The sequence below is a fragment of the Mastigoproctus giganteus genome, chromosome 13 (assembly GCF_048544385.1).
Source record: "Mastigoproctus giganteus isolate SK-2022 chromosome 13, ASM4854438v1, whole genome shotgun sequence".
NCBI lineage: Eukaryota > Metazoa > Arthropoda > Arachnida > Uropygi > Thelyphonidae > Mastigoproctus > Mastigoproctus giganteus.
The window spans coordinates 73,388,318-73,415,397 of NC_143587.1; the positions used below are offsets into that span (position 1 = coordinate 73,388,318).

General features: G+C 38.6%; 1 protein-coding gene across 2 annotated transcripts in view; it reads left to right on the forward strand.

Moving 5' to 3' along the window:
* The window catches only part of LOC150076165 (dolichyl-diphosphooligosaccharide--protein glycosyltransferase subunit 1), a 184,023-nt gene that overhangs the window by 73,464 nt on the left and 83,479 nt on the right, over positions 1-27,080 (forward strand). Inside the window, exons 4-5 of one of the 2 annotated variants that reach the window (XM_090388201.1) lie at positions 7,462-7,752; positions 13,084-13,290. In XM_090388201.1, the coding sequence (XP_090244327.1) occupies positions 7,462-7,752; positions 13,084-13,290 (498 nt within the window). Of the gene's footprint in view, positions 1-7,442; positions 7,753-13,083; positions 13,291-27,080 lie in introns of both variants that reach the window. The other variant, XM_090388200.1, reaches the window with a different exon arrangement.

Sequence of the window (27,080 nt, forward strand, 5' to 3'; positions counted from 1 at the left end):
TTAAATTTCATTGTTAATTAAATTGTAACTAAATGGAATCGTGTCCCAGACTAGAGCAGCAAAGCAGCGTTCACAGAATAGACAGAGTGCTGTGGCTCGCAGGAAAACTGAAGAGGGCGATTCTCCCACGCATCACAGTCTAAAACAAGGCACAAAATGTTAAATGTTTGCAGACCTGTCTAGAACAGGACATGATCTAGCCAAGAAGGATATCTTTGTGTGTGCTAGGTGCAGAGACTGTGAAGAAATTAGGTGCCTTTGAGGTGTAGGGGTAAATGTCCTCGAAGAAATTAATGAGGGGCCCCATCAAGCTCTCAGCTGCCCAATTCAATGCCAGAGCTCACTCCTGTGCATCAGGCAACACAGCAGCAATCTCCAAGGCAGAATGCGCTGGTCTCACATGAACTTGTTATTGTCGGTGACTCTATTGTCAGGAAGACAGGAAATATAATATGCAAAAAGGATAGATGGAACAGGACCAGGGTATGTCTGCCAGGAGCAAAAGTTGATGTTGTAGAGCCGATATCATCTTTTAAGGGCACAAAAGGTGATGTACACGTTTGCACTAATGAACTTAAGAGTAAGAGATCTGCAAATTTACTTAACAAGTACAGGTCAATGTTGAAAAAAAGTTAAGTTAAATTAAATTTGAAAGTGTTTGCAATTCTGCCCAGACGTGATAGGTGGGAGTATATGATGTGAGCCTTGTCAATCAATTCAACCCTGGAAAGATTGTGCAAAGCTCATGGGTTAGAATTGTTATCAGTGTTGTCTGTGCTTGCAAACAGGAGATACTGCTTCTACAGGGATGGGATGCACTTAAATAGAAAGGGTCCAAGAATATTTGCTGATGCTATCGAGGCAATGTTAGATGGGTCGGGAAAACTGCCTAGTTTTTGGGGGGATACACAGACTAAAAGATTTAACGGTAGGCGCTGGCAGAAGCAAAAGTGATTCTTACACTGCTTCTATTGTAATGAGCAGCAGCACAGAGAGCAAGTTGGGGATTTCAAGAGCTGTAGGAGTCATGGAACAAGTAAATACATGGGCTGCATTAGGGTAACTAAGAGTAAGAACAAGTGCATGTATACTTGCATGTACACTAATGCTAGAAGTATAGTAAATAAAATTGATGAATTTGTTGAGTGCTGATCAAGACATCAAAGGCATATATTGTTGGAACATCAGAGACTTGGTGTCTCTGATGTTCCAACAATATAAGGAATGCAGAATTGGAATTTGGGGAGTACAATGTGTACAGAAAGGATAGACAGGGTAGGAAGGTAAGAGGGGTTATGCTTAGTTAAGAAACATGATCTAAGGCAGTGCATCCAGTTGACATAGGTGGGTAGTACAATTTTGAGCCAGTTTGGTGTGACATAAGCACTGGAGAAAAGCAAAATGAGGCCAGGAGTGTGTTATAGGCCTAATAACTCTGATGAGTACAATGTGAACAGCTATACAGAGAAATAGTGTGCCAGTAAATCAGAATGTCTTATAATGGGGGACTTGAACTTACCAGATACTGACTGAAGCAAGTGGGTTGGTCACTCGCACACTAGCAAGACTTTTGTGGATTTATTGGATGATTCTTTTCTAAAGCAGCATGTTCGAGAGGCAACCAGAGGAAGTTGTGTATTCGTGTATTAGGAAGTTGTGTATTAGTTGGCTTTTCATGCCAAATAATAATTACTGTTCATGGTTTAGGCCTAAATGGATGTCAGATGAACTAATGAGACTCGTGGCAGAAAAGAAAAATGCATGGGATGCATATAAATTATCAGGAGAGAGAAGCCTCTAGTAGATATAAACTAGCCTGTAATCAAGTCACAAAGGAGGTTAGGTAAGCAAAGGCAGATTAGGAAAAATATTTGGAAAAGGATGCGAAGAAACAGCAAAGACTTTACTTATATAAACTGTAGAAGGAAAGAGATGAATCAGATTGGTCCACTTGATATCAATGGTTCGACTGTTGATGATGCTGCTCAGATAGTTGAAAAACTGATTGAGTATTTTGAATCGACATTCACACATGAAGAATTCTGTAAGGAAGTGGAGGACAGAAGCTTTTTAAACTAACAGGGAGCTAAGTGATTTTGTAATAACTGATAGCAAAGTAGAAGAGAAATTGTTGAAGTTAAACATAAGAAAGGCATCTGGGTGTATGGGATCTTTCCAGTTATATTAAAGAAAGTAAGCAAACCCTTAGCCATATTTATGACGGCATCCTTGGACTCGGGTAATAGTCAGTTTTGCTGGATGGAAAATCTGAGTTTCTGGGGAAGATTTTATTTAATTTCATTTCATTTAAATTAATTTAAGAAGCCGTAGAATTTGTATTCCAAAGTTGATTGTTTGTTTACATAAACTTAAGCACATTTGCCAAAGTTAATTTCTTTGTTTTCAGCCTTAACTATTTTAAGGCTTCAACACGTGTTCTTCCTTATCAGATGCAGCTTGTCTATTGGACATATGCAAACTGAATGAAATTATAAAGTTTCTCCTGCCTTCCATTTGATGTGAATGAATTGAATTTTGGACTTTAAATTTTGTTGTCTTTATCAGTACTTCAAGTACTGATAAAGTACTTATCAGTACTTCAAGGATGCAGAACCATGACGACAAATAAATTTGTCGTCATGGTTCTGCATCCTTGAAGTACTGATCAGTTTGCAAAACATTTTCTTGAATGCTGTTCTAAAAACAAAACATCAACTTGAGGCTGTCACAGACATTCTCTCAGATATACCAGACAAGCTGTACTTGCTACCTGGGAGTCTAAAACACTGATGGAACTGATATTCGGGTGACACTCAAGTCAAGCGAACCCAATTTCGGCAAAGTCCGGATGGTCTGTGACAGCCAAATCGTCTGCTTGCACCTTCATGATGGTGGAACTGTTAGTAATCCATAGTGGGTGACTACCCAGGTGTGAACCACTGTAAGCAGGGGCCGAGGTGTGGCACCCACACCACGTGGAGGAATGCCGCCCCTCTATGTTACCAGGCAGTACTAGGTGGTAGATGACTCTCATCAACCGGTGCAATACCACCACTTTGCTTATTGGAGGCTTGAAGTGGTGCAACCCATGTTTAGTCTCTAGAGCTAAGTTCCGGTCAACCCTTCCCCATCTCTTCCATCATGCAGTATGATTGATGACTTTTGAGGTTATGATGAACGTCGTGGCGAGATCCAATATTCCTTGCATTTCGAGGGTACAGCTCTAAAACGGTGTTCGCAGGCCGGCCGCTAGTTAGTACACCGGACCGAACCTATTGGTAACTCTCTAGGAGGCTTCCGGATCAGCTAGTGTATAATCTTGCTACCTCTACTCTGCCAGATATTGACTGGAGGGAGTCCGAGTAGTGTGTGTGCGGGGAGCATTGTAGAGGCCATGTTATGTCAAGGATCTGGGTATATTCTTACCATGCGTAAGCCTTATCCAAAAATTTCATTACTTCATACAGCATGTCCCACCCACTTTTTCTTATCATTGAATACAATATAAATTGTCAAACTAATAGAGCAAGCTTATCTACGAAAAGATCTAAACCTCCCAAGGACTTCCTAATTCATTTCACAAATATACGTGGTCTCTATTCTAATCTCAACGATGTCCATTTCCACTTGCAGTCTACCAAACCCCATGTACTTTTTCTGACAGAATCTCAGTTATCGGTTGATTCAACTACTGCTCATCTGCTGAGATGAGCAGTAGTTGAATCAACTACACCAAAGCTCGCAACAATTGTAAAGCAGTTATTAATCAGTCCAAACTAGAGTTTGAACTGGCTAAGAGTAGACAACTTGTTTCTTGCCCTAATGGTAGCCGAGCATTCTGGTCTCTTGCCAAAGCTATTGGCTGCAACTTTTGCCCATCTCTGCTCCCACCTCTGTCCAAACCAGATGGTTCTGTTGTCACTTCGGCCAAGGATAAAGCTTACCTGCTAGCATCCCTTTTTTCTTGCAACTCATGTATTAATGATCTTGGTAAAACACCTCACACCATTCCCAACACACTCTATTCAATGCCTCCTGTGGTCTTCCGTCAAAAGGATGTCGGAAGGATTTTGACGAATCTAGATGCTAAGAAAGCTCCAGGTCCCGATGGTATTTCTCCACTTGTTCTCAAAACCTGTGCTCCTGAACTTACTCCTATTCTTTGCCGCTTTTTTCACTTTCTTATTCCAAAGATGTTTTTCCTTCTGCTTGGAAATTTGCTCATATCCAGCCAGTTCCTAAAAAGGGTGACAAATCCCTCTCATCCAATTATTGTCCCATTGCAATTACTTCTACTCTTTCTAAAGTAATGGAGAAATCAATTAACCACCAACTTTTAAACTACCTAGAAACCTTCTGTCTGATCAGTGATCACCAGTATGGATTCCCTCAGTGTCGATCCACTGGTTATATTCTGGCTTATGTTACCCATTTATGGACTAATTCAATGGAAAGGTTTGGTGAAACACAAGTAGTTGCTCTTGGCATCTCAAAGGCTTTCGATCGTGTTTGGCATAAAGGTCTTCTAAACAAGCTTCCATCTTATGGTTTGCCAACTGGTATTTGGTTATCCAGTTTTCTCTCTGATTGCTCATTGAGGGTGATGGTAAATGGTTCTGTCTTCTAACTTCTCCACTAATGCTGGTGTTCCCCAAGGTTCAGCTCTATCCCCCCCTCTTTTCCTCTTGTAATTAATAACCTTCTTCCATTGGCTGAAATCCTATCCATAGTTTTGCTGATGATAGCACATGGCATTCCACTTTCCATTTTGAGAAACCTTGCCTCGCTCAATTAGCTTCAACTTCTCGAAAATCTGCTACCAATTCATTAAATGCCGATCTTCAGGTAATTCTCCAGTGGGGCAAAGACAACTTAATTGATTTCAACCCTTCTAAAACTCAGTCTTGTCTTATATCTCGCAAAAAGGATTCTTCTGCTCCTATGCTTATCTTTAGTGACACTCCGATTTCTAGGCAAAATGATATATCTCTTTTGGGGATCACCCTGACTTCTAATCTCTTTTGGCACAAGCACATTACAAATATTGCTTCCTCTGCATCTAAAAAACTTGGTTTTCTGTTTCGCTCTCGGCGTTACTTTTCTTCCAAACAGCTGCTCATTTTGTATAAATCACAAATCCGCTCTACCATGGAATATTGTTCCCACATCTGGGATTGTGCTCCCAAAACCACTCTCAGGTTTCTTGATTCAATTCAGAAGAGGGCAGTTAGGTTAATTAATGATTCATCTCTAACAGAGTCTCTCCACTCGTTGTCTCATAGACGTACTCTTTCTGCTGCATGGCTTTTCTACAGATACTTCCATGGGCACTGTTCTTCTGAATTGGCTTCTATAATTCCCGCTCTCTCTCTTTCAAAACAGTCCGAACATGTGCAGCCACCAGCCAACATCCATTTATTGTCCAACTTCAAACTCACAGAATCAGCTTTTCATCTTCCTCGTTTTTTCATTCAACTGCCATTTTCTGGAACAACCTTCCTTCATACGTATTTTCTGAAAATTGCAGTCTACATAAGTTCAAGTCCAATGTCAACAAACATCTTCTTTCATCTTCTCAACCTCCAACCCAAGCATGGTACTAAGTACTATAGGTTATAATTCCTCTTGTGTTTGGGGCTTACATAAAAAAAAAAAAAAAAAAAAAACTACGCTCTGTTAGATTTCAGCCACCTTTGTCTTAGCTATTCTGTGTGGGTGACTCATGAAATTTGACTCATTGGTATTATAAGTTAAGATTGGATTGTAGTTGGATTTCATTTAGTTTTCTCCATAATCTGTAGTAGTTCTTTGAAAATGCACTAGAGAACAGCAGTAAGTCACAGCACCGCATGCTTGTAAATCCCATATGCTCCCATCTGTAAGTGAAATGGCGGAGAAGTTTTTCTACATAATTGAACAGAAAGCTAAAACTTTGTTTTTACTTTTGCTGAAACAGAGTAACTATCCTGCAGAGAAAATTTCTGGCTTTTCTTGAAACTCATTGGGTACCTGCAAAACACATGATACTTTGTGTATCTCAGCAGTTTGAAGAGGAAGGCTGTGTAAAGGAACAAAAATAACCTTGTGCAGCCAGTGTTCATTTTCCGTAAAATTTCAAACCAAAAAAAAACAGCTTGTGAACTTGGAATAGCTGTGTGTTCTATTCAAGGAATACTTTAGTTGGATTTCATTACAGTGCTGTGTAACTTTCCAAAAATGATGCGGAGAAAATTTCAATTTGCTTTGTAAATAGATGAGAGAAATTCAATGTTACACAACACTTGGTTTTCAAATGAAGCTTATTTTCATATGTACAGGACTGCAGAACTGGCCCCAGACCTATGAGCACCCTGTGCAAGATTTTTTGGTGTGCCCTCTCCAACTTGAAATTTGCAGAAAATCAGTGAATTTTCAGGGTATTTTGTGCCCCCTAAATTTTGGCGCCCTGTTTGGGGGAACCACTCGATCGTACCTTAAGCTGACCCTGTAGGACTGTGAACAAGCAGAAAGTATGCAATGCGGAAATTGGAAAATGAGACATATTATGAGATGAGTGCTGGTGCTGCCATCTACTAGAAGTAATCATGAAATGAAAGAGTGTTCCTTGAACACTTCCAGCAAGGTCGGTGGGAATTGCCGCCATTTCAGAATGTACACACACACACACACACACACACACACACTTACCTGTACACAGAGTGGGCCATATGTCAACTTACCAAGAAGAGCTGCAGTTTACTGAGAAGTAAATTACCAAAAACAGATTGAACAGTTCATTTAAATGTCATTAATAATATCATATTATCATTTAAGCGTAATATTAATAAAGTAATATAGGCATGAAATACAGTGAAAGTCATTGTTCAGAAGTACCAAATGCTACAGTTCTGTTACTGTGCTGAGTGGCATGTATTACCCAGATTCTGGTATCAGGAACTTGCAATTGCTTAAACACTACATCAGGTTTCTATTGGTCATACTTAATTTACATTTTCTGAGGTGGGGGGTTACTAACAGGTCAGCATTATCATTATTGAGCCAGCTTGGATAGCATTACCTGGTTATGGACTGTTTACAGAACTTTTTTCTTACTTTGATCCTGGTTCCTAGATCTGCAACTAGTATTATTTTTTTAGGTTTTTTCCATCAATAAAATAGACCAGACTTTTGTGCAGGATTCTTTACTTTCCCCCTGTATTTTTTTTAGATAGGAGACATTGAATACCACTGATATAGAGCAAAAACTTTTGTTTAAAAAAAATGAAGTAAACCGTTTTTTTTTAGCTGTAATAATTTTCTACTGCTGGATGCCTAACAAATGCATAAGTGTATACTGTTACTTTCTTTTATTCTGTCTGTTGCAGTAGAACAAACAGAAAATTTAATTTGCAATATATTTTTTCCCTTCTGTTTAAAATATTTATTTCATGTAATTATTTCAGAGATGAACAGTTACAGAAGGTACAATTGAAGAGTCCATTGCAACCTGGGAAGACTACAGTAGTTGAGGTGGAGATGGTTTTCATCCATGCACTTCGTCCATATCCCTCTCGTATCTCTCAGGCAGATAAGCAACTAGTTCTCTATCATGGAAATCACTATTTCTATTCTCCTTATATAACTCAAACTCAAACAACAGCAGTAACCTTATCATCAAACTCTGTTGAATCCTATAGTAAACTAAAGCCTGTTTCCCAGAATGAAAATATTATTACTTATGGCCCATATGAAAATATTGCTCCCTTTAGTTTTGTAAGTAATTTTTGCTTATTTTTCCCAGATTTTGGTGTGTTGTGTTGATTATTACTAAAAATTACATAGAACAGATGGGATTTTGCAGAAATCAGCCATTTAACTATTGTATAAATATTTCATCTTTTGTTTATATAAAAGAGTCATCACCTAAATAGTGATTCCTAAGTGGCATGTTGCATTTTTTTTTTTTTTTTTTCTCCTCCAGAGATGCCATTAAGTTTGTTTTTTTGTAATATAATTGAATTATATCTCAAAAAATATAGTAGTCATTAGAAGTTAACAATTTAAAAGGCAAATAAAGCTTAAATTTTTAATAGTTAATTACATTAGTCAATTAGGCATTTCATTCACCATATTGTGTGGATGGAAAAATCATTGATGTGGCTCCTTGCTGACAGTATGGCTGTGTGTTTCTTGTTTTGAGAAGTCTAGAATCAAGCCTGTTATAGACCGGAGGAATTAATTTCTAATGGCCAAAATCTTGTGTTCTTAGCTACAAAATTTTTTAAATTTAGCATTTTGGAGCAAAAATGCTAAATTTCCAGTTTAGCATCCATTTAGCATTTTTATTATGAATCACAAATTAAACAAAAGCATTGTACAAGTTTCAGTGAAGCTTTCCTTTAAATTTGTACTTCAATCAGTTACAACCAAATTGTATATGCTAAAGTATCTTTCCATGTCAACACTATTGACTGGGCACCATATTGATTTAATTGCTGCATTTCCAAATTTTTTACTTTATTTTAGTGGGCAACAACTGAAGAATATCAGATTTTGACGAACATTTAATGAAAAATGTTGTTTGTACTTCAATACACCCGTCTCCATAGCCGAGTGGGCAGGAGCGGGAGTGCAGTAGCACACGCTCTTTGAGTAGACCGGGGTTCAAGCCCCCTAACTGCTCAATACGGTTGATCTGCCAACCCGCACTGGACCAGCATGGCAGATTATGGTACATTTCCCTCAGCATGAATTGTTGAGGAGGCTTCCATCCTGCAGTGGGTTGATAATGGCTGCACTTTACTTCTTTTTTTTTTTTACATTTGATATCTGTCAAGTTGGAAAAAAAGGGTATTTTTCTAAATATATCAGTGTTTGTTCTGCGTTAAATGAGCATTGGCCTAGCTACTGAAGGGAGTTAAACAGCTCACTAAAAGCCTCATAGAATGTGTTTGTTGAATCCATCTTTAAATGAGAATCTAATTTTGAAATGCATTTTGCAGCAGTTTAATTCAGAATGTTATGTAAATATATTTTTTTCTTCCACATTACTTAATTCAAGTTTCTGCTGGGAAAATACCATCTACATTATTTTGTAGGCCATTTTTAAAACAATTGCTTTCTTCCTACAATAAGTGAGCATATGGAAAATTAGATCCTTCAAATGAATCCTATAAACAAATGAATTTATCACAAATTTCACTTACATACAAGGAGTGGTACAAAAGTAATACTTCCTATTTTTTTCCTCAGAAAATTTAATTCTTACAACTATGCCTCTTACATCAATTAATCCTCAATCATTAATAAACACACTGTTATTTATCCACAAAGTCACCATTTTCTCTCTGAGTCTGATGCTGTATTCCAATTCTGTAAAAGTCATTACTCTTGCTCCAGAGGGCTTTGAGAACACTGCTTCAGTTCCTCCTCGTCTGCAAAATGGGTTCGATGGAGTGCTTCCTTTGGCAGGCCGAAGAGGTGATAATTGGAGGGTGTAAGATCCAAGCTATGAGAGGGGTGAGGACGAACAGTGCATTCCAGTTTCATAATGGCCTCCATGGTGTGCAGATTGGTGTGGTGTGTTCTTGTGGAGAAGAACCTCATTAAGGTTTTTGTATGGTAAAACTCTATGTGGATGTGGGCTTTCAACTTCTTTAACATTTCCAAATATTGATCTGAGTTGATTGTGGTGCCACACTCTAAGAAGTCCAAAAGCAAGACCCCATCTTTGTCCCAAAACACTGACGGAAGGCGGCCTTTTGAAATTTTTCTTGCATGGGGAATTTCGACGGTGCCACTACATTGCCACTACATTGACTGTCTCTTCGTTTCAGAGTCATAATATTGGACCCAGGTTTCCTCAACTGTGACAATGCATAAAAAAAAAAAAAACACCTCTCCTTCACTCTTGCAGCACTGAACAAGATCCGTACAGATGATTTTCCGAGCTTCTTTCTGCTCATGTGTCAGCATTTGACTTTTGCATTAGTAGAGGCATATGATACAAGAAAGCAAGCTTATACAGCATCAACCAAAAAAAAAAAAAAAACACACTTCCCTCACCAATCCATTCACTCCAAAACTTTGTCCAGTTCTTCCTTGTATTTATTTAAGCTATCAACTTCCACAACAGATGAAAGTGTGTTCCAGCAATCAACTACCTGCTGGCCAAAGGCAAATTTCTGCACATCCAATCTGTAACTGTGTTCCCTCAATTTTAATCTATGCCAACGCAGGTGCATAATCTGAGCAAGAGGAAGAATCCCATCAGCATTGAGCTTGCTCAAGCCATTCAAGACCTTATAAACCTCAGTCAGATCACCTTGCAGGTGTTTAATCTCCAGATGCTGAAATTTGCAGAACTTAATCCTTTCTTGGTAAGAGCAACCCTTTGTTCCTCTAACCAATCTCGTTGCCCTTCTCTGTACATGTTCCAGTAGCTCTACATCCTTCCTAAAATTGGACCTTCATACCTGCATGCAGTAATCAAGGTGTAGCCTGACAATCACATTATACAAAGGGATAATCACCTGCTTATCCCTGCTAGCAAAATTCCTGTATATCATTGACAAGACCATTATATATCAAGACCTGTATATCACTGACAAGACTGGCAGCCTGCCTGCAATGATCCAGAAACTTATCTAATTGCATAATAATCTCCAAGTCTTTTTCATTCTCCACTACCCTGAGTGTAGTACCACACAGTTGGTATATTACTCTGGCGTTACCGCTACTTTGCAGTAACTCAGATGCAGTACTTTGCATTTGTCAAAGTTAGACTGCAGTTGCCACTTCTCAGCCCATCTGCCCAAAGTTTCCAGATCCTGTTGCAGTAGCATACTATCATTACTATCATTAATAACCCTGCCAACCTTTGTGTCATCAAACTTCGACATTAAGCCTGATATACCTTCATCATTATCATTGATAAATATACAAAATAACAGTGGCCCAACAACGAACCCTGTGGGGCCTTCAGTAATAAAATTAGTCCACGAAGAGCAGTGTCCATTGATTACCACTCTGTCTTCTCCCACTCAACCATCCTTTTATTTGTTGTAGCAACTTTCCCTTAATGCCATACTGCTCCAATTTGTACAGTAGCCCTCCATGTGCAACAGTAGTGAAGCCTTTCCTGAAATCCAATATCAAAATTATTTTTGCATCCGTTTCCTTTATGACCACATCATAGTATCCAAACAAATTGGTCAGACAAGATTTCCCCTTAACAAACCCATCTTGTGTCTGAATTATTACTGCAGTCTTGTCTAGATGATCCTGCAATGCTTATTCAACTAGACTCCATTATTATATTTTACCCAGAACAAGTTAAACTAACAGGTCTGTAATTACTCAAGTCACTCTTTGATACCCCTTTGTGAATTGGGGATACATTTTCACATCTCCAATCTGTGGGGACCTCCCTTGAGTTCAAAGAAGCTGTCATAAATATGACTAAGGGTTTGCTTGCTTACTTTGCCACTTTAATATAACTGGATAGATCCTATCCACTCTAATGCCTTTCTTATGTTTAACTTAAACGATTTCTCCTCCAATTTGCTCTTGGTTATTACAAAGTCATATAGCTCCCTGTAGATGTAATAAGCTTCTGTACTCCACTTCCCTATAAAATTCCTCAAGTGTGAATGTAGATGCAAAATACTCATTCAGTTTGTCAACTGTCTGAGCTGACTGTTTTTCTTCTCTGCCACCAATCTCATTAGTTCATCTAAAATTTATTTTGGCCTAAACCTTGAACAGTATTTATTAGTTGGAACAAAAATCCTAGTAGCTGCCAAGATCACTTCCTTGAATGCTTTCCATTTAGAATTTGCTGTTGGTAATGTCATTCATTGGTCCCACTGTATAGAATTTAAAAACTGTCTGAGACCACTGTAGTCACCTCTGCAAAGTAAAATACCTTCCCATTACCCCTGATGGTAGTTAGATCTTTAAGTAAATCCGACATCAGTACAATGCGATCACTGCCACCTTGTGGTTCCTTTATCTGCAAATTCTTAATGCATGAGTAATCGCTGTTGATAATCAGATCAAGAGTATTACTCCCACTGGTTCTCTTAAACATGCTGCTGTAGAATACAATCATCCAATAAATCCACAAAAGTCTTGCTCATTTGTGAGTGACCAACCCACAAGTTCCATTCATATTCAATAACCAATATCACACTCCTACCCTCATTTTTCTCAGTGCTTACATCACACCAAACTGAACATTGCAATGTCCACCAATGTCAACTGTGGATGCACTACCTTAGATTTTGTACATTTCATAACCCCTTCTCCCTTCCTATCCTTTCTATATTTGGGGAGTACAGTGTGTACATTGTACTCCCCAAATTCTAATTCTGCATTCCTTATATATGTGTGACACCATGTCTCTGATATCCCAACAATATCTGCCTTTGATGTCTTGACCAGCACTTCAAATTCATCGTATTTATTTACTATACTCCTAGCATTGGTGTACATGCAAGTATTCATGCACCTGTTCTTACTCTTAGTTACCCTAACACATTCCATGCATTTACTTGTTTCATGATGACTTTCAGCAGTTCCTGAAATCCCCAACAACTTGCTTTCCATGCTGCTGCTCATCCCAATAAAAGCAGTGCAAGAATCACTACCACCTCTGCCTGCAGCTACTGTTATTGTATTAGTCTGTGAATACTCCCAAGCTAACAGTTTTCCAACCCACCTAACATTGCCTTGATGGCATCAGCAAATATTCTTGCATCCTTTCTATTTAAGTGTATCCCATCCCTATAGAAGCAGTCTCTCCTGTTAACAAGCACAGACCACACTGAGAAAAATTCTATCCCATGAGCATTACACAATCTGTTATGATCTCTGCCTGTAAAGCATTCTGGATACTTTAAATTATCCAGTATGGATCTCTACTCTAATTATAAAACTCACATGCTAAATCTTAAGTTAATCTTTTTCCGAATTAAGTCACAATTTTTTTTTTTTTTTTTTTTTTTTTAATTGCTTGTTTGCATTATAATGTATTATGTTCGTAGTTTAAGCAGTTTCAGAATTGTGTTCTAATATTATTAATATATTTTTTATTTGTTTTAGAATAAAATGGTTATTCATTATGAAAACAACAGTCCGTTTTTATCGGTGTCAAAACTTGAGAGATTTATTGAAGTTTCCCACTGGGGAGTCATTTCTACTGAAGAAGTGGTTGACCTCAAGCATAATGGAGCCATTTTAAAAGGTCCATTTTCACGCTACGAATTCCAGAGGGACCAGAGTGGTATTTCTGCTGTAAAATCACTGAAGGTAAGTGTGTGTGTGTGTGTGCGTGTGCGTGTGTGTGTGCGTGCGTGCGCGCGCGCGCGCACACATACTTACTGAAAGCCATGTTTGATAAAAGGAAACTGCATACTACAAGTGGAAGTCTGTAGGTGGAAGCTGCAGACTTCCAAAAAAATTACCACTAAGTTCTTTTGAGTTAGGAGGGAGTTTGGTTCTCTCTGCATGAGTTGACCGAGCATGGTAATTCACATTCCATTCACAGACTTTCAGTACAACACTGGATTCCAAACTTTTAGTGCCTTGAACAAAAGCTGATCAATTGCAGTATATCAAGGGAAAATCTGTGCCTGCTTATGACAGATTGAGTAGAATTCCTATATTGTTTTTTACTTCTAACCAAGACTAAACAGCAGTTTAAATAGGTGAAAATGCCTGCTTAAACCACCACCAAAGAAGGTTAGATCTGTACCTTCAGCTGGGAAAGTCTTGGCAATCAGTCTTTTGGGATTTGAATGTGGTGCTGCTGGTTGATTTTCTCCAAAAGTGCCAAACTATTACGAGAACATATTCCAATCTTCTGATTCAACTACAGGATGAAATCAAGAAAAGATGTTATGGGAAAACTAAAAAAAGAGTACAGTAAACCCCCGCTATTCGTGGTATCTGTTTTCGCGTATTCGCGGTTGCTGATTTAATATAAAATGAAACCTAAAAAAATGTGAATTTTAAATCACCATGAACATTTTCCACCATAAAAAAACATGGGCGTGGCTAAAATCATCTTTCCTGGTCAAAACAACGCTCAGTGGGTGGGGGCAGAGGGGTGACATAATCGCGAGTGTGCTTGTTTCTCGCTAATCCTTGTTCAGTATGTGCTATGCGCTTGCCATGGAAGGTTTCATCGTCTGCTTTTAATTTATATGCTTATAAATTTATCAATTTATAAATTGATATGCTTACAAAAGTGAAAAATCTACCGTTTTGCAGTTTGTTAGTGTAAAAAGACTTTTTCGAGTGTGTTAACGGAAGAAAGTGACTTTATTGTGGACAAATTCTTTTCTAACCCCTACAAAAATATGGCCACGAATAACAAGGGAATTGTGAAAAGATCAAAGAAGGTGATGACATTAGCGAATAAAATTCAGTTATTAGATAAAATTTCTAATGGTGAAAGTGTCTTGTCAGTGGCAAAACATTATAAAATCAATAACTCAACGGTACGATCAATCAAGAAATCGGAAGAAAAAATCCGCCGTAGTGTCCGTGAAAACGCGCTAATTGCTTCAGAAATTTGCTCTGGAACTCGTGATGTTAAATTAGAAAAAATGGAAAAGGCTTTAAATCTGTGGATAGAAGACCGAACTCAAAATAAAATTCCCTTAAGTTCACTCATCATTCGTGAAAAGGCAAAACACCTTTATCAACACTTTAGCGAAACTGGTGATAGCACTGGCAGGATAAGTTTTTTAGCTATAGCAAAGGTGCTGGATTGAAAGATTTGTTTGAAATTTCTAATAAATATTACATTTAATATTAAATTGTTTCTTATTTTCATTTCGATGCCTTATGCTTGTATTCCACTACGTACTGTCTATGTACATAGTCATATTATGAAGGTACATATAATGCATACATAGACAAAATTTTAGACTAGTTTTCTTTATATATTTCATACTTTGGAACGGAACCCCTTTATTACTATGAGAGCCATAACTCAGTATTCGCATTTCTCAGGAACATAACCCCCGCAAATAGCGGGGGTTTACTGTACTCTTTCATCAAGATAATGCACCATCATTCATTTGCCATTGCTGCAATCAATATGTATGGGTTCTATTTGCTTCAGCATTCATCTTATTCACTGATCTGTCCCCCTCTCCTCCCTTTGACTTTCCTGTTTCCTGACATTAGCATTAGCATGGACATATGATGCAAGAATGCACACTTATACAGCGCCAGCCAAAAAAAAAAAAAAAAGAGTATTCCCATTTCATCCCATCCAGTTGCTCCAAAAACTTGGTTAGTTCTTCCTTGAATTTATTTAAGCAATCAACCACCTGCTGGCTATAGGCAAATTTCTGCACAACTGTCTTTCCTCAATTTGAATCTATGCAACTGAGGTGCGTAATCTGAGCAAGAGGAAGAATTTCATCAACATTAGCTTGCTCAAGCCATTCAAGGCCTTATACACCTCAATCAGATTGCCTTGCTGGTGTCTAATCTCCAGACGCTACAATTTGCAGAACTTAAGCCATTCTTGGTAAGAGCAACACTTTGTTCCTCTAACCAACCTTGTTGCCCTTTTCTGTACTCATTCCAATAGCTCTCCATCCTTCCTAAAACGAGGCCCCTATACCTGTGTGCAATACTCAAGGTTTAGCCTGACCATCACCTTATACAAAGGGATAATCACCTCCTTATCCCTGCTAGCAAAATTCCTGTATATCATTGACAGCCTGCCTACAATGCTCAGAAAAGTTAATATCTAACTGTACAATAACCCCCAAGTATTTTTCATTCTCGACTACCCTGAGTGTAGTACCAAATAGTTGCTATGTTACTCTGGGGTTACTGCTTCCCATATGCAGTACTTTACATTTGTCAATGTTAAACTTCAGTTGCTACCACTCAGTCCATCTGCCCAACTTTTATAGATTCTGTTGCAGCAGAGTAATGTCATTAGCATTAGTAGAGGCATTTGATGCAAAAATGCAAGCTTATACAGCATCAGACAAAAAAAAAAACAACTTCTCATTTCACCCTTCCACTCACTCCAAATGCTTGTCTAGTTCTGCCTTGAATCTATTTAAGCTATCGACTTTTACAACAACAGATGGAAGTTTGTTTCAGCAATTAACCACCCACTGGCTAAAGGTAAACTTCCACACATCAATCCTACAACTGTGTTTCCTCAAAATTGAATTTATTCCCTCTCAGGCAATTATTCTGAGCAAGAGGAAGAATTCCATCAGCATTGAGCATGCTCAAACATTCAAGGCCTAATACACCTCAATCAGATCACCTCGCATGTGCCTAGTCTCCAGACACTGTAATTTTCAATACCTAAGCCTTTCTTCATAAGAGCAACCCTTTGTTGAATTCAATAATCTTGTTGCCCTTCTCTATACTCGTTCCAACAGCTCTACATCCTTCTTAAAATGAGGCCTCCAGACCTGTATAGAGTACTCAATGTGTGGCCTGACCATTGCCTTATATAAGGGGATAATCATACCATGAGCTACTCTTGCAGACCGTCTGCACTGCTCAGACAACTTCATATCTGACTGTACAATTACCCCCAGGTGCTTTTCATTCTCTACAACTGTCAGTGTAGTACCAGAGAGTTGATACGTTACTCTGGGATTACTGCTTCCCATATGCAGTACTTTACATTTGTCAATGTTAAACTTCAGTTGCTACCTCTCAACCCATTTTCTCAACTTTTCAAGATCCTGTTGTAGCAGCGTACTGCATTAACAACCCTGCCAACTTTCTTATCATTTGCAAACTTAGACATTAAGCGCGATATACCATCATCAGTATCATTAATAAATACAGAAAACAACAATGGGCCGAACACTGAACCCTGGAGGACTCACTAATAACATTAGTCCACAAACAGCAGTGGCCATTGATTACCACTCTCTGTCTTCTCCCACTCAACCATCCCTTTATTTATAGCAGCAATTTGCCTCCAATGCCACACTGCTCCAATTTGTGCAGCAGTCTTCCATGTGCAACAGTATCAAAAGCCTTTCTAAGATCCAAATATCTTTATCATCTGTTATCTTTCCGCTATTCCACGGGTCGACGTATGAAGCTTTGCCACCATGCCCTGCACTTCTCTTGCACTTCTCCTTGCACTTCTCTCCATCGTTGATCTCACTCCAGTTTCTTTCTCTCTTAATGACATTGGTCTTGATCATGTCTTGCCATCTCATTCTTGGTCTTCTGTCCCTTAATTGTAAATCAAACATTCACAGAAAATGGATGTTGGCTGGGGCGGCACGTGTTTGGACTGTTTTGAAAGAGAGAAAGAGGGAATTATAAAAGCCAATTCAGAAGAACGGTGCCCATGAAAGTATCTGTAGAAAAGGCATGCAGCAGAAACAGTACGTCTATGAGACAGTGAGTGGAGAGACTCTGTTAGAGATGAATCATTAATTAACCTAACTTCCCTCTTCTGAATGGGATCTAGAAGCCTGAGAGAGGTTTTGGGAGCACGGCCCCAGATGTGGGAACAATATTCGATGGTAGGGCAGATTTGCAATTTGTACTGAGTGAAAAGCTGTTTAATGAAAAGTAACACCTAGAGCGAAAGAGAAAATGAAATTTTTTTAGATGCAGAGAATTCAATATTTGTAATGTGCTTGTGCCAAGAGAGATTAGAAGACAGGGTAATCGTCAAAAGAGATATCATCTTGCCTAGAAATCGGAGTGTCACCAAAGATAAGTATAGGAGAAGAAGAATCCTTTTTGCGAGATATAAAACAGGACTGAGTTTTAGAAGGATTGAAAACTAAGCTGTCTTTGCCCCGCTGGAGAATTACCTGGAGATCGACATTTAAGGAATTTGTAGCTGATTGAGTAAGGCAGTGTTTCTCAAAATGGAAAGTGGAATGAATTGTGCTATCATCGGAAAAACTATGGATAGGATTTCCAGTCAATGGAAAATGGTCATTAATATACAAGAGGAAAAGAGTGGGGGAAAGAACTGAACCTTGGGGGACACCAGCATTAGTGGAGAAGTTAGAAGACAGAAGCCATCTACCATCACCCTCAGTAAGCAATCAGAGAGAAAACTGGATAACCAGTTACAAAAAACAGTTGGGAAACCATAAGATGGAATCTTGTTTAAATTAAATTTTCTGTTTATACTCCAGGATAACCAAATGGTCAGAGGAGTTCACAAGATAGACAGAATACAAGAAACAGTACCGTATTCAGCAGTCACGGGCTTGAACCACGTTCACTCAAGGCACATGTACTTATGCACCCGCGCACCTGACAACTAGGCTACAGCGGCCTTGAAAGAAGACTTTTATGCCAAGCATAAAATGGGATGCAAGCAGGTCAGCTTTATCCTTGGCTGAACTGACAACAGAACCGTCTGTTTTGACGGGCGGGAGCAGAGATGAGCAAAAGTTGCGGCCAATAGCATTGGAAAGAGACCAGAATGCTTGGCTACCATTAAGGCAAGAAGCAAGTTTTCTGCTCTTAGCCTGTTCAAAATCTAATTTGGACTGTTTTAATAACTGCTTTACAATTGTTGCGAGCTTTGGTTTAGGCACAAAATGAAACTGAAGAATTGGAAACAAGGCAATTATTATATGCAGTACTCTTCTCCTGAACGGCCTTATCACATTTATTAGAAAACTAAGATTTAGATAGAGAAAGGCTGAGATTTTGAAGTGGAGTGTGGAATAAAGGATTCCATTCTACAAGAATAATTTCACTGACACGATCTGAGCAAATGTTGCTCATCAGAAGTTTTAAAACAGTAGTCCGACCAAGGAAAAGAAGAAAAGAAATCTCGCAGGTCATCCCATTTTGCCTTTCTTCTAATGCCAAACAACACGAGATAAAGGCTCCATTGGAGAAGAAACAATCACCAAGTTGTGATCTGAGGTGCCTAAAGGACCACTCACTTCGACCGTGTACTTAGAAGGGTTGTTTGTGAGAAATAGATCAAGCGTGTTGATTGTATGGGAAGGAATGTCTAGTTTTCTTATAGGTAAATGAACAGTCTGTGCAAGGTCATTAGTAATTGTAGAAGCCTCAGCATCTCGACCAACTGGGTCAGTGTGACTAGAAAACGGAAGCCAGCTGGAGTTGTGAACATTAAAATCACCAAGGAAAATTACTTCACTGTTAGGAAAGTTGGAATGGAGAAAGTCAAGTTGCAAAGAGAGGGTCAAAGAGCTCCAAGTAATTACTGGAGTTGGGAGAACGGTAGAGATAACAGATGAATTTGACACAATGAGATAGCGAGATTTTAAGCCAGAGAAGATTTAAAAGAGGAGATTCCAAATTGCCAAGTCTCTGACAGGGAATATCAGAACGGACGTATGCACAAGTACCACCTTCGAGGCAAAAGAAATTGTACAGCAAATAATTTGGGCAACTGAGATGAGCAGTAGTTGAATCAACCGATAACTCCGATTCTGTCAGTAAAAGTATATGGGGTTTGGCAGACTGCAAGTGGAAATGGACATTGTTCAGATTAGAATTGAAACCACTTATGTTTGTGAAATGAACTAGAAAGTGTTTGGAAGGTTTAGATCTTTTCATAGATAAGCTTACTGTATTAGTTTGACAATTCATGGTATATTCAATAGTAAGAAAAGGTGGGAGGGGACATGGTACAGTGAAACTTCTAACGGACACCTCTCTTTAACGGACATCTCTCTACAATGGACATTTTCAAATTCCCCAACTCTCCTCTATTGGTTTTAACGTGTTTTCAGCTTCTGTCTAGCGGACATTCTCTGTAACGGACGCGGACAGGCAATCTGCACTGTTTCGTTTAGATTAGCACTTAATTTGATCTCCCCATAATGGACAGCGGGCGAGCTCACAGCCCTTTTTCTAGGAACGTTTCTTCCCCGTATTGTCTGGGTCGTGTGTTTATTTTCTATTTCCGATTCTCTGAATTTTATCAAGGTTTACGTCGTGGTTCTGAACCCTTTTTCAAGAATTTTAAGGCACATGTAAAACTTCTGATGAATTCGGTGTGTGCAGGTGTGTGTGTGTGTGGGGGGGGGTTTTGTCGGCCTTTCGTCGTTTGAGTTTTCAGTTTTGTTCAGTGTCATGTGAAGTGCACAATGTCTTCTCATAAACATTTAACTTTAAAAGATGAAGTCGAACTCATTAATGCATATGATCGGCAAAAAAATAGTGTTTGCAATCTAAGCAACATCCTAAAGAAAAAAATGAACTGCTCAAACAATTTTGGCAACACGTAAATGATCAGGTTCAAAAATCATTCCCAAAAACTGTTGGACTTCAAATTGACAATGTTACGTATGAATGGTTTTGTCGTGCACGTGCTAAAAAAATTCCCATTAATGGGCCTATTATTAGGGAAAAGGCTTTGGAGGTTGCGAAACCTATGGGAGTAAATGAGTTCAAAGCTTCTGTGGGATGGCTAGACAAGTTCAAAACTCGGCATAAAATTTCTTGGAAAACCGTAAGTGGTGAAGGTGGATCTGTTGATACTAGGGTTGTAACAGTGGACCGTCAAATTGGAAGATTTATGTCGTGATTTTGAAGCTAAGGATATTTACAACTGTGACAAAACAGGGTTGTTTTTTAAAGCTCTTCCTGAAAAAACGAAAAGTGCCAGGGCGGAAAAATTTCTAAGGAACACTTGATTGTACTATTGTGTACAAATATGCTGGGAGACTTTGAACAAACTCTTGTTATAGGAAAACCACAAAATCCTCATTATTTCAAGGGCATAAAGTTGAATCTTTTGAATGTTGACTGGAAGTCTAATAAAAAAGCGTGGATGACACGAGATATCATGAGCGAATGGATAAGTCACTTTAACCAAAACATGATTCGTCAAAACAGAAAAATTATTCTTTTCATGGATAATGCTGCATCTCACCCGCACATTGAATTGTATCATTCAAATCGTTTTTCTGCCACCAAACACATCTGCAGAGTGTCAGCCCTTGAATCAAGGGATAATAAAAAATTTTAAACTTCACTACAGAAAACGTGTTTTAAGACTTCTCATTGCAAACATGAACGATGTAACATGTGCGAGCGACCTTGCAAAGAAACTCAGCATCCTAGATGCGATTCAGTGGATTTCCTCTTCAGTAAACGCAATTAGAAAACAAACTGTCGTGAACTGTTTTGTAAAGTCTGGCTTCTCAAACGCAAAAATTGAAGTTGTGAACAGCAGTGTGGAGCACCAAGAAGAACAAGAACTTCAACATCTATTGATAATGTACGATACTTCTGCCTACTAGCGACCCTGGCTACAAAGATATAGACTCGAACCTCACTACAGAAGATGGTGCTCTAGATATCAATGACATTATCATCGATATTTTTCAAGAAGTTCCTCATGAGGATGAAGAAATGGAAGGAGGTCATTCTGTCGAAGAACATATTAATGACGAACCACCGATGAAAATAGAAGAAGCAGTCATACAAATCAATCGTTTAAAAATGTTTTTCGCCGCTGAAGAAGATACTGAAGGACTTTCGATGGTTTCTTCACTCCAAACAAATGTTGAAAACAAAATTATCAGCCGGAAGAAGATGCAGAAGAAAATAAGTGATTACTGTATGTATTTTTCTTAAGATAAAGTCATAATATGCATAGCACAATTGTATGTATATTATTTAAAAAAATATTGTGCAAAATCTGTATATAATTTAATTTAATTTTACATTAAACGTTTAAGGATTTTACTTTCTTTCTTTTTTTTTCTCCCTCAGACTTCTGGTTAGCGGACACTTCTCTCTAACGGACACATTCTCGTTCCCCATGGCTGTCCGTTAAAGGGAAGTTTCACTGTATATGAAGTAATGAAATTTTTGGATATGGCGTACACATGGTAAGAATATACTCGGATCCTTGACATAACGTGGCATCGACAGTGCCCCCTCCCCTGCATACACACTACTCGGATGCCCTCCAGTTACTATCTGGCAAAGTAGAGATAGCAAGATTATACACTAGCTGATCCTAAAGAGTTACCATTCAGTCCGGTGTATTAATTAGTGGCCGGCCTGCAAACACCATTTTAGAGCTGTACTATTGAAATTTAAGGAAGATTGGATCTCGCCATGATGTCCATCTTAACCTCAAAAGTCGTCAATCGTACTGCATGATGGAAGAGATCGGTTAGGCTTGACCGGAACTTAGCTCTGGTGACTAAACATGGGTTCCACCACTTCAAGCCTCCAATAAGCAAAGTGGTGGCATTGCACCGGTTGATGAGAGTCATCTACCACCTAGTACTGCCTGGTAACATAGAGGGGTGGCATTCCTCCATGTGGTGTGGGCGCCACACCTCAACCCTTGCTTACGTTAGTTCACACCTGGGTGGTCACCCACAGTGTGTTTGTGCGTGGGGGGGTCATACCCAGGATTACTAACAGTCCCACCATCATGAAGGTGCAAGCAGAGGATGTGGCTGTCATAGACCATCCAGACTTTGCCGAAATTGGGTCCACTTGACTTGAGAGTCATGCAATTATCAGTTCCATCAGTGTTTTAGACTCCCAGGTAGCGAGTACAGCTTGTCTGGCATATCTGAGAGAATGTTTGTTAACCACCCGCTGGCTAAAGGGTAATTTCAGCATATTTCTTCTACAAATGTCTTTCCTCAATTTGAATTTATACCCCATCAGGTTCTTACTGAGCAAGAGGAAGAATCCCACTAGCATTGAGCTTGCTAAAGCCATTCAAGGCCTTATATATCTCAGTTAGATCACCTTGCAGGTGCCTAGTCTCCAGATGCTGCAATTTGCAGAACTTAAGTCTTTCTTGGTAACAGCAACCCTTTGTTTCACTTACCAATCTTGTTACCCTTCTGTGTACTTGTTCCAGCAGTTCTACATCCTTCCTGAAATGAGGCCTCCAGACCTGTACGCAGTACTCAAGGCGTGGCTCGATCATTGCCTTTTACAAAGGCATTATCACCCCTTTTTCCCTGCTAGCAAAAAACAACAAAAAAAAAAACATGCTAGCAAAATTCCTGTATATCATTAACAAAACCCCATCATCTGCTCTCAGAGCCTGTCTGCATTGGTCAGGCGCCTCCGTAGCCAGGTGGGAAGGAGCAGCAGTGCGTAGCACACGCTTCTTGATTAGACCGGGGTTCGAGCCCGTCACCACCAAATACGGAAGGTGCGGAAAGGTCAGGGAATGACCACCGCATATCCCGGAGCAATATGGCCTTAGTTGCTAATGCTCCTAAAAACCAAGTAACAAACAAACAAGCATTGGTCAGAAAGCTTCATATCTGACTGCACAATTACTCCCAGGTCTTTTTCATTTTCTAACCCTAAGTGTTGTATCACACAGTTGGTACGTTCCTCTGCGGTTACTTCTACCCATGTGCTGTATTTTGCAATTGTCAATGTTAAACTTCAGTTGCCACTTCTCAGCCCATCTGTCCAAATTTTCTAGATCCTGTTGCAGTAACACACTGCCATTACTGTCATTAACAACCCTGCTTACCTGTGTATCATCTGCAAACTTCAACACTAAGCCTGATATACTGTCATCAATATCATTGATAAATATACAAAACAACAATGGCCCAACAACGAACTCTGTGGGGCCTTCAATAATAAAATTAGTCCACGAAGATTAGTCCAATCAGTGTCCATTGATTACCACTCTGTCTTCTCCCACTCAGCTACCCTTTTATCCATTGTAGCAACTTACCCCTAATACCATTCTGCTCCAATTTGTACAGTAGTCTTTAATGCGCAACAGTGTCAAAAGATTGCCTGAAATCCAAGTATATAATATCAAAATTATTTTTTGCATTCAGTTCCTTTGTAACCACATCATAATATCCAATCATATTTGTCAGACAAGACTTTCTCTTAACAAACCCATGTTGTGGCTGAATTATTGCTGCAGTCTTGTCTACATGATCCAACAATGCATCTTTAACCGGTGACTCCATTATTTTACCCAGAACAGAAGTTAAAATTACTGGTCTGTAATTACTTGTGTCACCCTTCGATCCCCCCCTTTGTGAATCGGAGATACAATTGCACATCTCCAGACCGTGGGGACTTCCCCTGAATCTAAGGATGCTCTCATAATTATGGCTAAGGGTTTGCCTAGTTGCTTTGCCGCCTCGATTAATATAACTGGATAGATCCCATCCTCCCCAGGAGCCTTTCTTATGTTTATCTTCAACAGTTTCTCCTCCACTTTGCTCTCGGTTATTACAAAATCATTTAGCACCCTGTTACAGTTTGATAAACTTTTGGCATTTTCCTCCCTTAATAACTCCTCATGTGTGAATGTAGATGCAAAATACTCATTCAGTTTGTTAGCTCTCTGAGCAAGATCATCAACAGTCAAACCATCGATATCAGGTGGACCAATCTGATTTCCCCTTCCTTTTAGAGTTTATATAAGTCCTTGTCGTTTTTCTTAGCATCCTTTGCCAAATATTTATCGTAATCTGCCATAGGCTTCTGTGTCTCCTGATAATTTATATGCATCCCATGCATTTTTCTTCTCTGCCACAAGTCTCATTAGTTCATCTGACAGCCATTTAGGACTAAACCTTGAACAATATTTCTTAGTTGGTATGAAACGTTTAGTAGCTTCTAGTAGAATTGGTATATGTGCAAGTATACATGCACCTATTCTTATTCTTAGTTACCCTAATTTACTCCCCAAATTCCATTTCTGCATTCCTTATATCTGTATGACACCACATCTCTGATATCCCAACGTTATGATGTTTTTGATGTTTTGATCGACACCTCGAATTCATCAAATTTATTTACCAAACTCCTAGCATTGGTGTACAGGCAAGTATACATGCACCTGTCATTAACAACCCTGATAACCTTTATCGTCTGCAGACTTGGACATTAGACCTGATATACATTCATCAATATCATTGATAAATACAAAAAGCAACAATGGGCCCAACACCAAGCTCTGAGGGACTCCACTAATAACATTAGTCCATGAAGAGCAGTGTCCATTGACACTGCTCTTCTCTGTTTTCTCCGCATTATAGCCTTCGTTGCTAATGCGCCAATAAAATCCATCCTTCTGTTTTCTCCCACTCTGCCATCCTTTATCCATAGCAACAACTTGCCCTTAAAAAAAAAAAAGAATTTAGGAAGTGGCCATTTTGCCACTTACAAACAATGTTATGTCTGCTGTGGATGGGATGTTCAAACAGCCTTGACAATGTTCTTCACAGTTGGGATTAAACAGCATTTAAGCACCATTGGCTAATTTTGTGGAGTTAGAAGAAGACTACATTGAAAATTAATCCAAAATTTATAGTCCAAGTCGGTCCCCCTTTCTGATTAGGCTTAGAACTTATGGGACACTTAGTTATTATGGTCAGGTATAGATGGGACTCTGTGTAATTTTAATACTGATTTCGATTATGCTGCCAGTTTTTTTCATAACACCATCTGTTCATAGTAGTTGAACTGCTGATTTAGAGGTTATAGAATCAAGAGTTTTCTAGACTCTTCCTGCTCCATGCATATCAGATTTAAAGCAAAATATGAAGCAAATAATTCATGTCAGACATAATATAAAGCAAATTGCCCAGACAGGCCAGTTAAAGTTATGTCTGTGAGTTAAAATTGTTACATGTCAGTAAACTCTTGCTCTTTTAATAACTTTTGGTGTCTGTTGCAATTGAGCATGCTTTAGTCTCATGATGTGGTAGAAGATGGTTTCAATGATAAAGAATGCGAGGTGCAAACAATAAAAAAGATAGTGATGTGATTTAGAAGTCTTGCCGTCTCTTAAAGCATTTCTGAAGATTTTAGACATATCTAAGATTTTGGCTGACAATGTGCTTGAAATGAACTCTTTGAAGGAGTGTAGTTTAAATTTTAAGAGGATGGAGGCTCATGTGGGCCCCTTGCAGGAAACCTACAGGAAGTATGTTGTTCTTGTGAGGACTGATTTGATTTGATGCCTTTGGCCAAATATCAGAAATCACCCCTTACAGTTATTAGAGCTAAATTTTTTTTTTTTTTTTTCATTTTATTTTTTATTTATTCTTTATATAAAACAGGTTCGTATTTAATTTTGTTATAGGCATGATCGTTGTATGACATGTTAATTCTTCATGATCATGAATGGTTGCCGTGATTTCCATAAGAATGATCAATGTAGCCTCGTTTTCCCATAAGACACTTTATATTCACAACTTCGATATTTGCAGGGGGACGGACAGGTTCCTGGTGACTGACAGCAACATATCCCCTAAGAATATTGAGTGCTTACTGTATATACATTGTAATTTATTAAATGTCTTTTTGTTATTGTGGTTAATATTGAGTTCATAATTAATAAATTTTCCAGATCATTCACATTTTGATATAATGTTTGGACATTGTATCAAAATGTGCTGAAATGAAGCAAATGGTAAAGAGCAGACTTTCTAACCAGCATGCACCAGCAGATTTGCAGTTAAACAAAAATAAATAAATAAAATAGTAATAATAAACTTTATTTTGAGATTACAAAAGTTTGACTTTCGGATGCCTTAACACAAAACTCTGGACAACATTGGCTGGATATCCCTGAATAGGGGAGAAACAAGTACATGTCTGATAAAATCTATATGCATGATAATCCTACTTCTAATTGTAAAAAATTATGATCCCCTTAATCACTTATCTTTATAATGCAAAGAGGTAAAATCTAACACATGGTCACCTTTTTATTAACAAATGTTTTCAGTTATACATGATTATCCAACCCAGTTTGCACAATACAGGCAGTTCCTGCTTTACGAGTTCCCGGGTTTGTGAGTTCTTTTTTTCAAGTATCAAAAAAATCAAAAGTATGAACATTAATTCATTAAATAAATGCTATAAATTCATAAATACGGCATTTCAAACCACACGCGTAGATATAAATACAGTACTACTGTGCGTGCGTTTGTTTAGGCAGAAGAGATTGTCTCACTGACTTACATAACATACAGCAGTTACCATGCTGACGTTACAAAGAGTGGTTGTGTTGCTCTTCATTTTTGCTGTCTTGTAGAGCGCACTAGAAAAGTTACTACAGATTTAAAAAATGCTTATGCATGCTATCGTGAAATTTATAA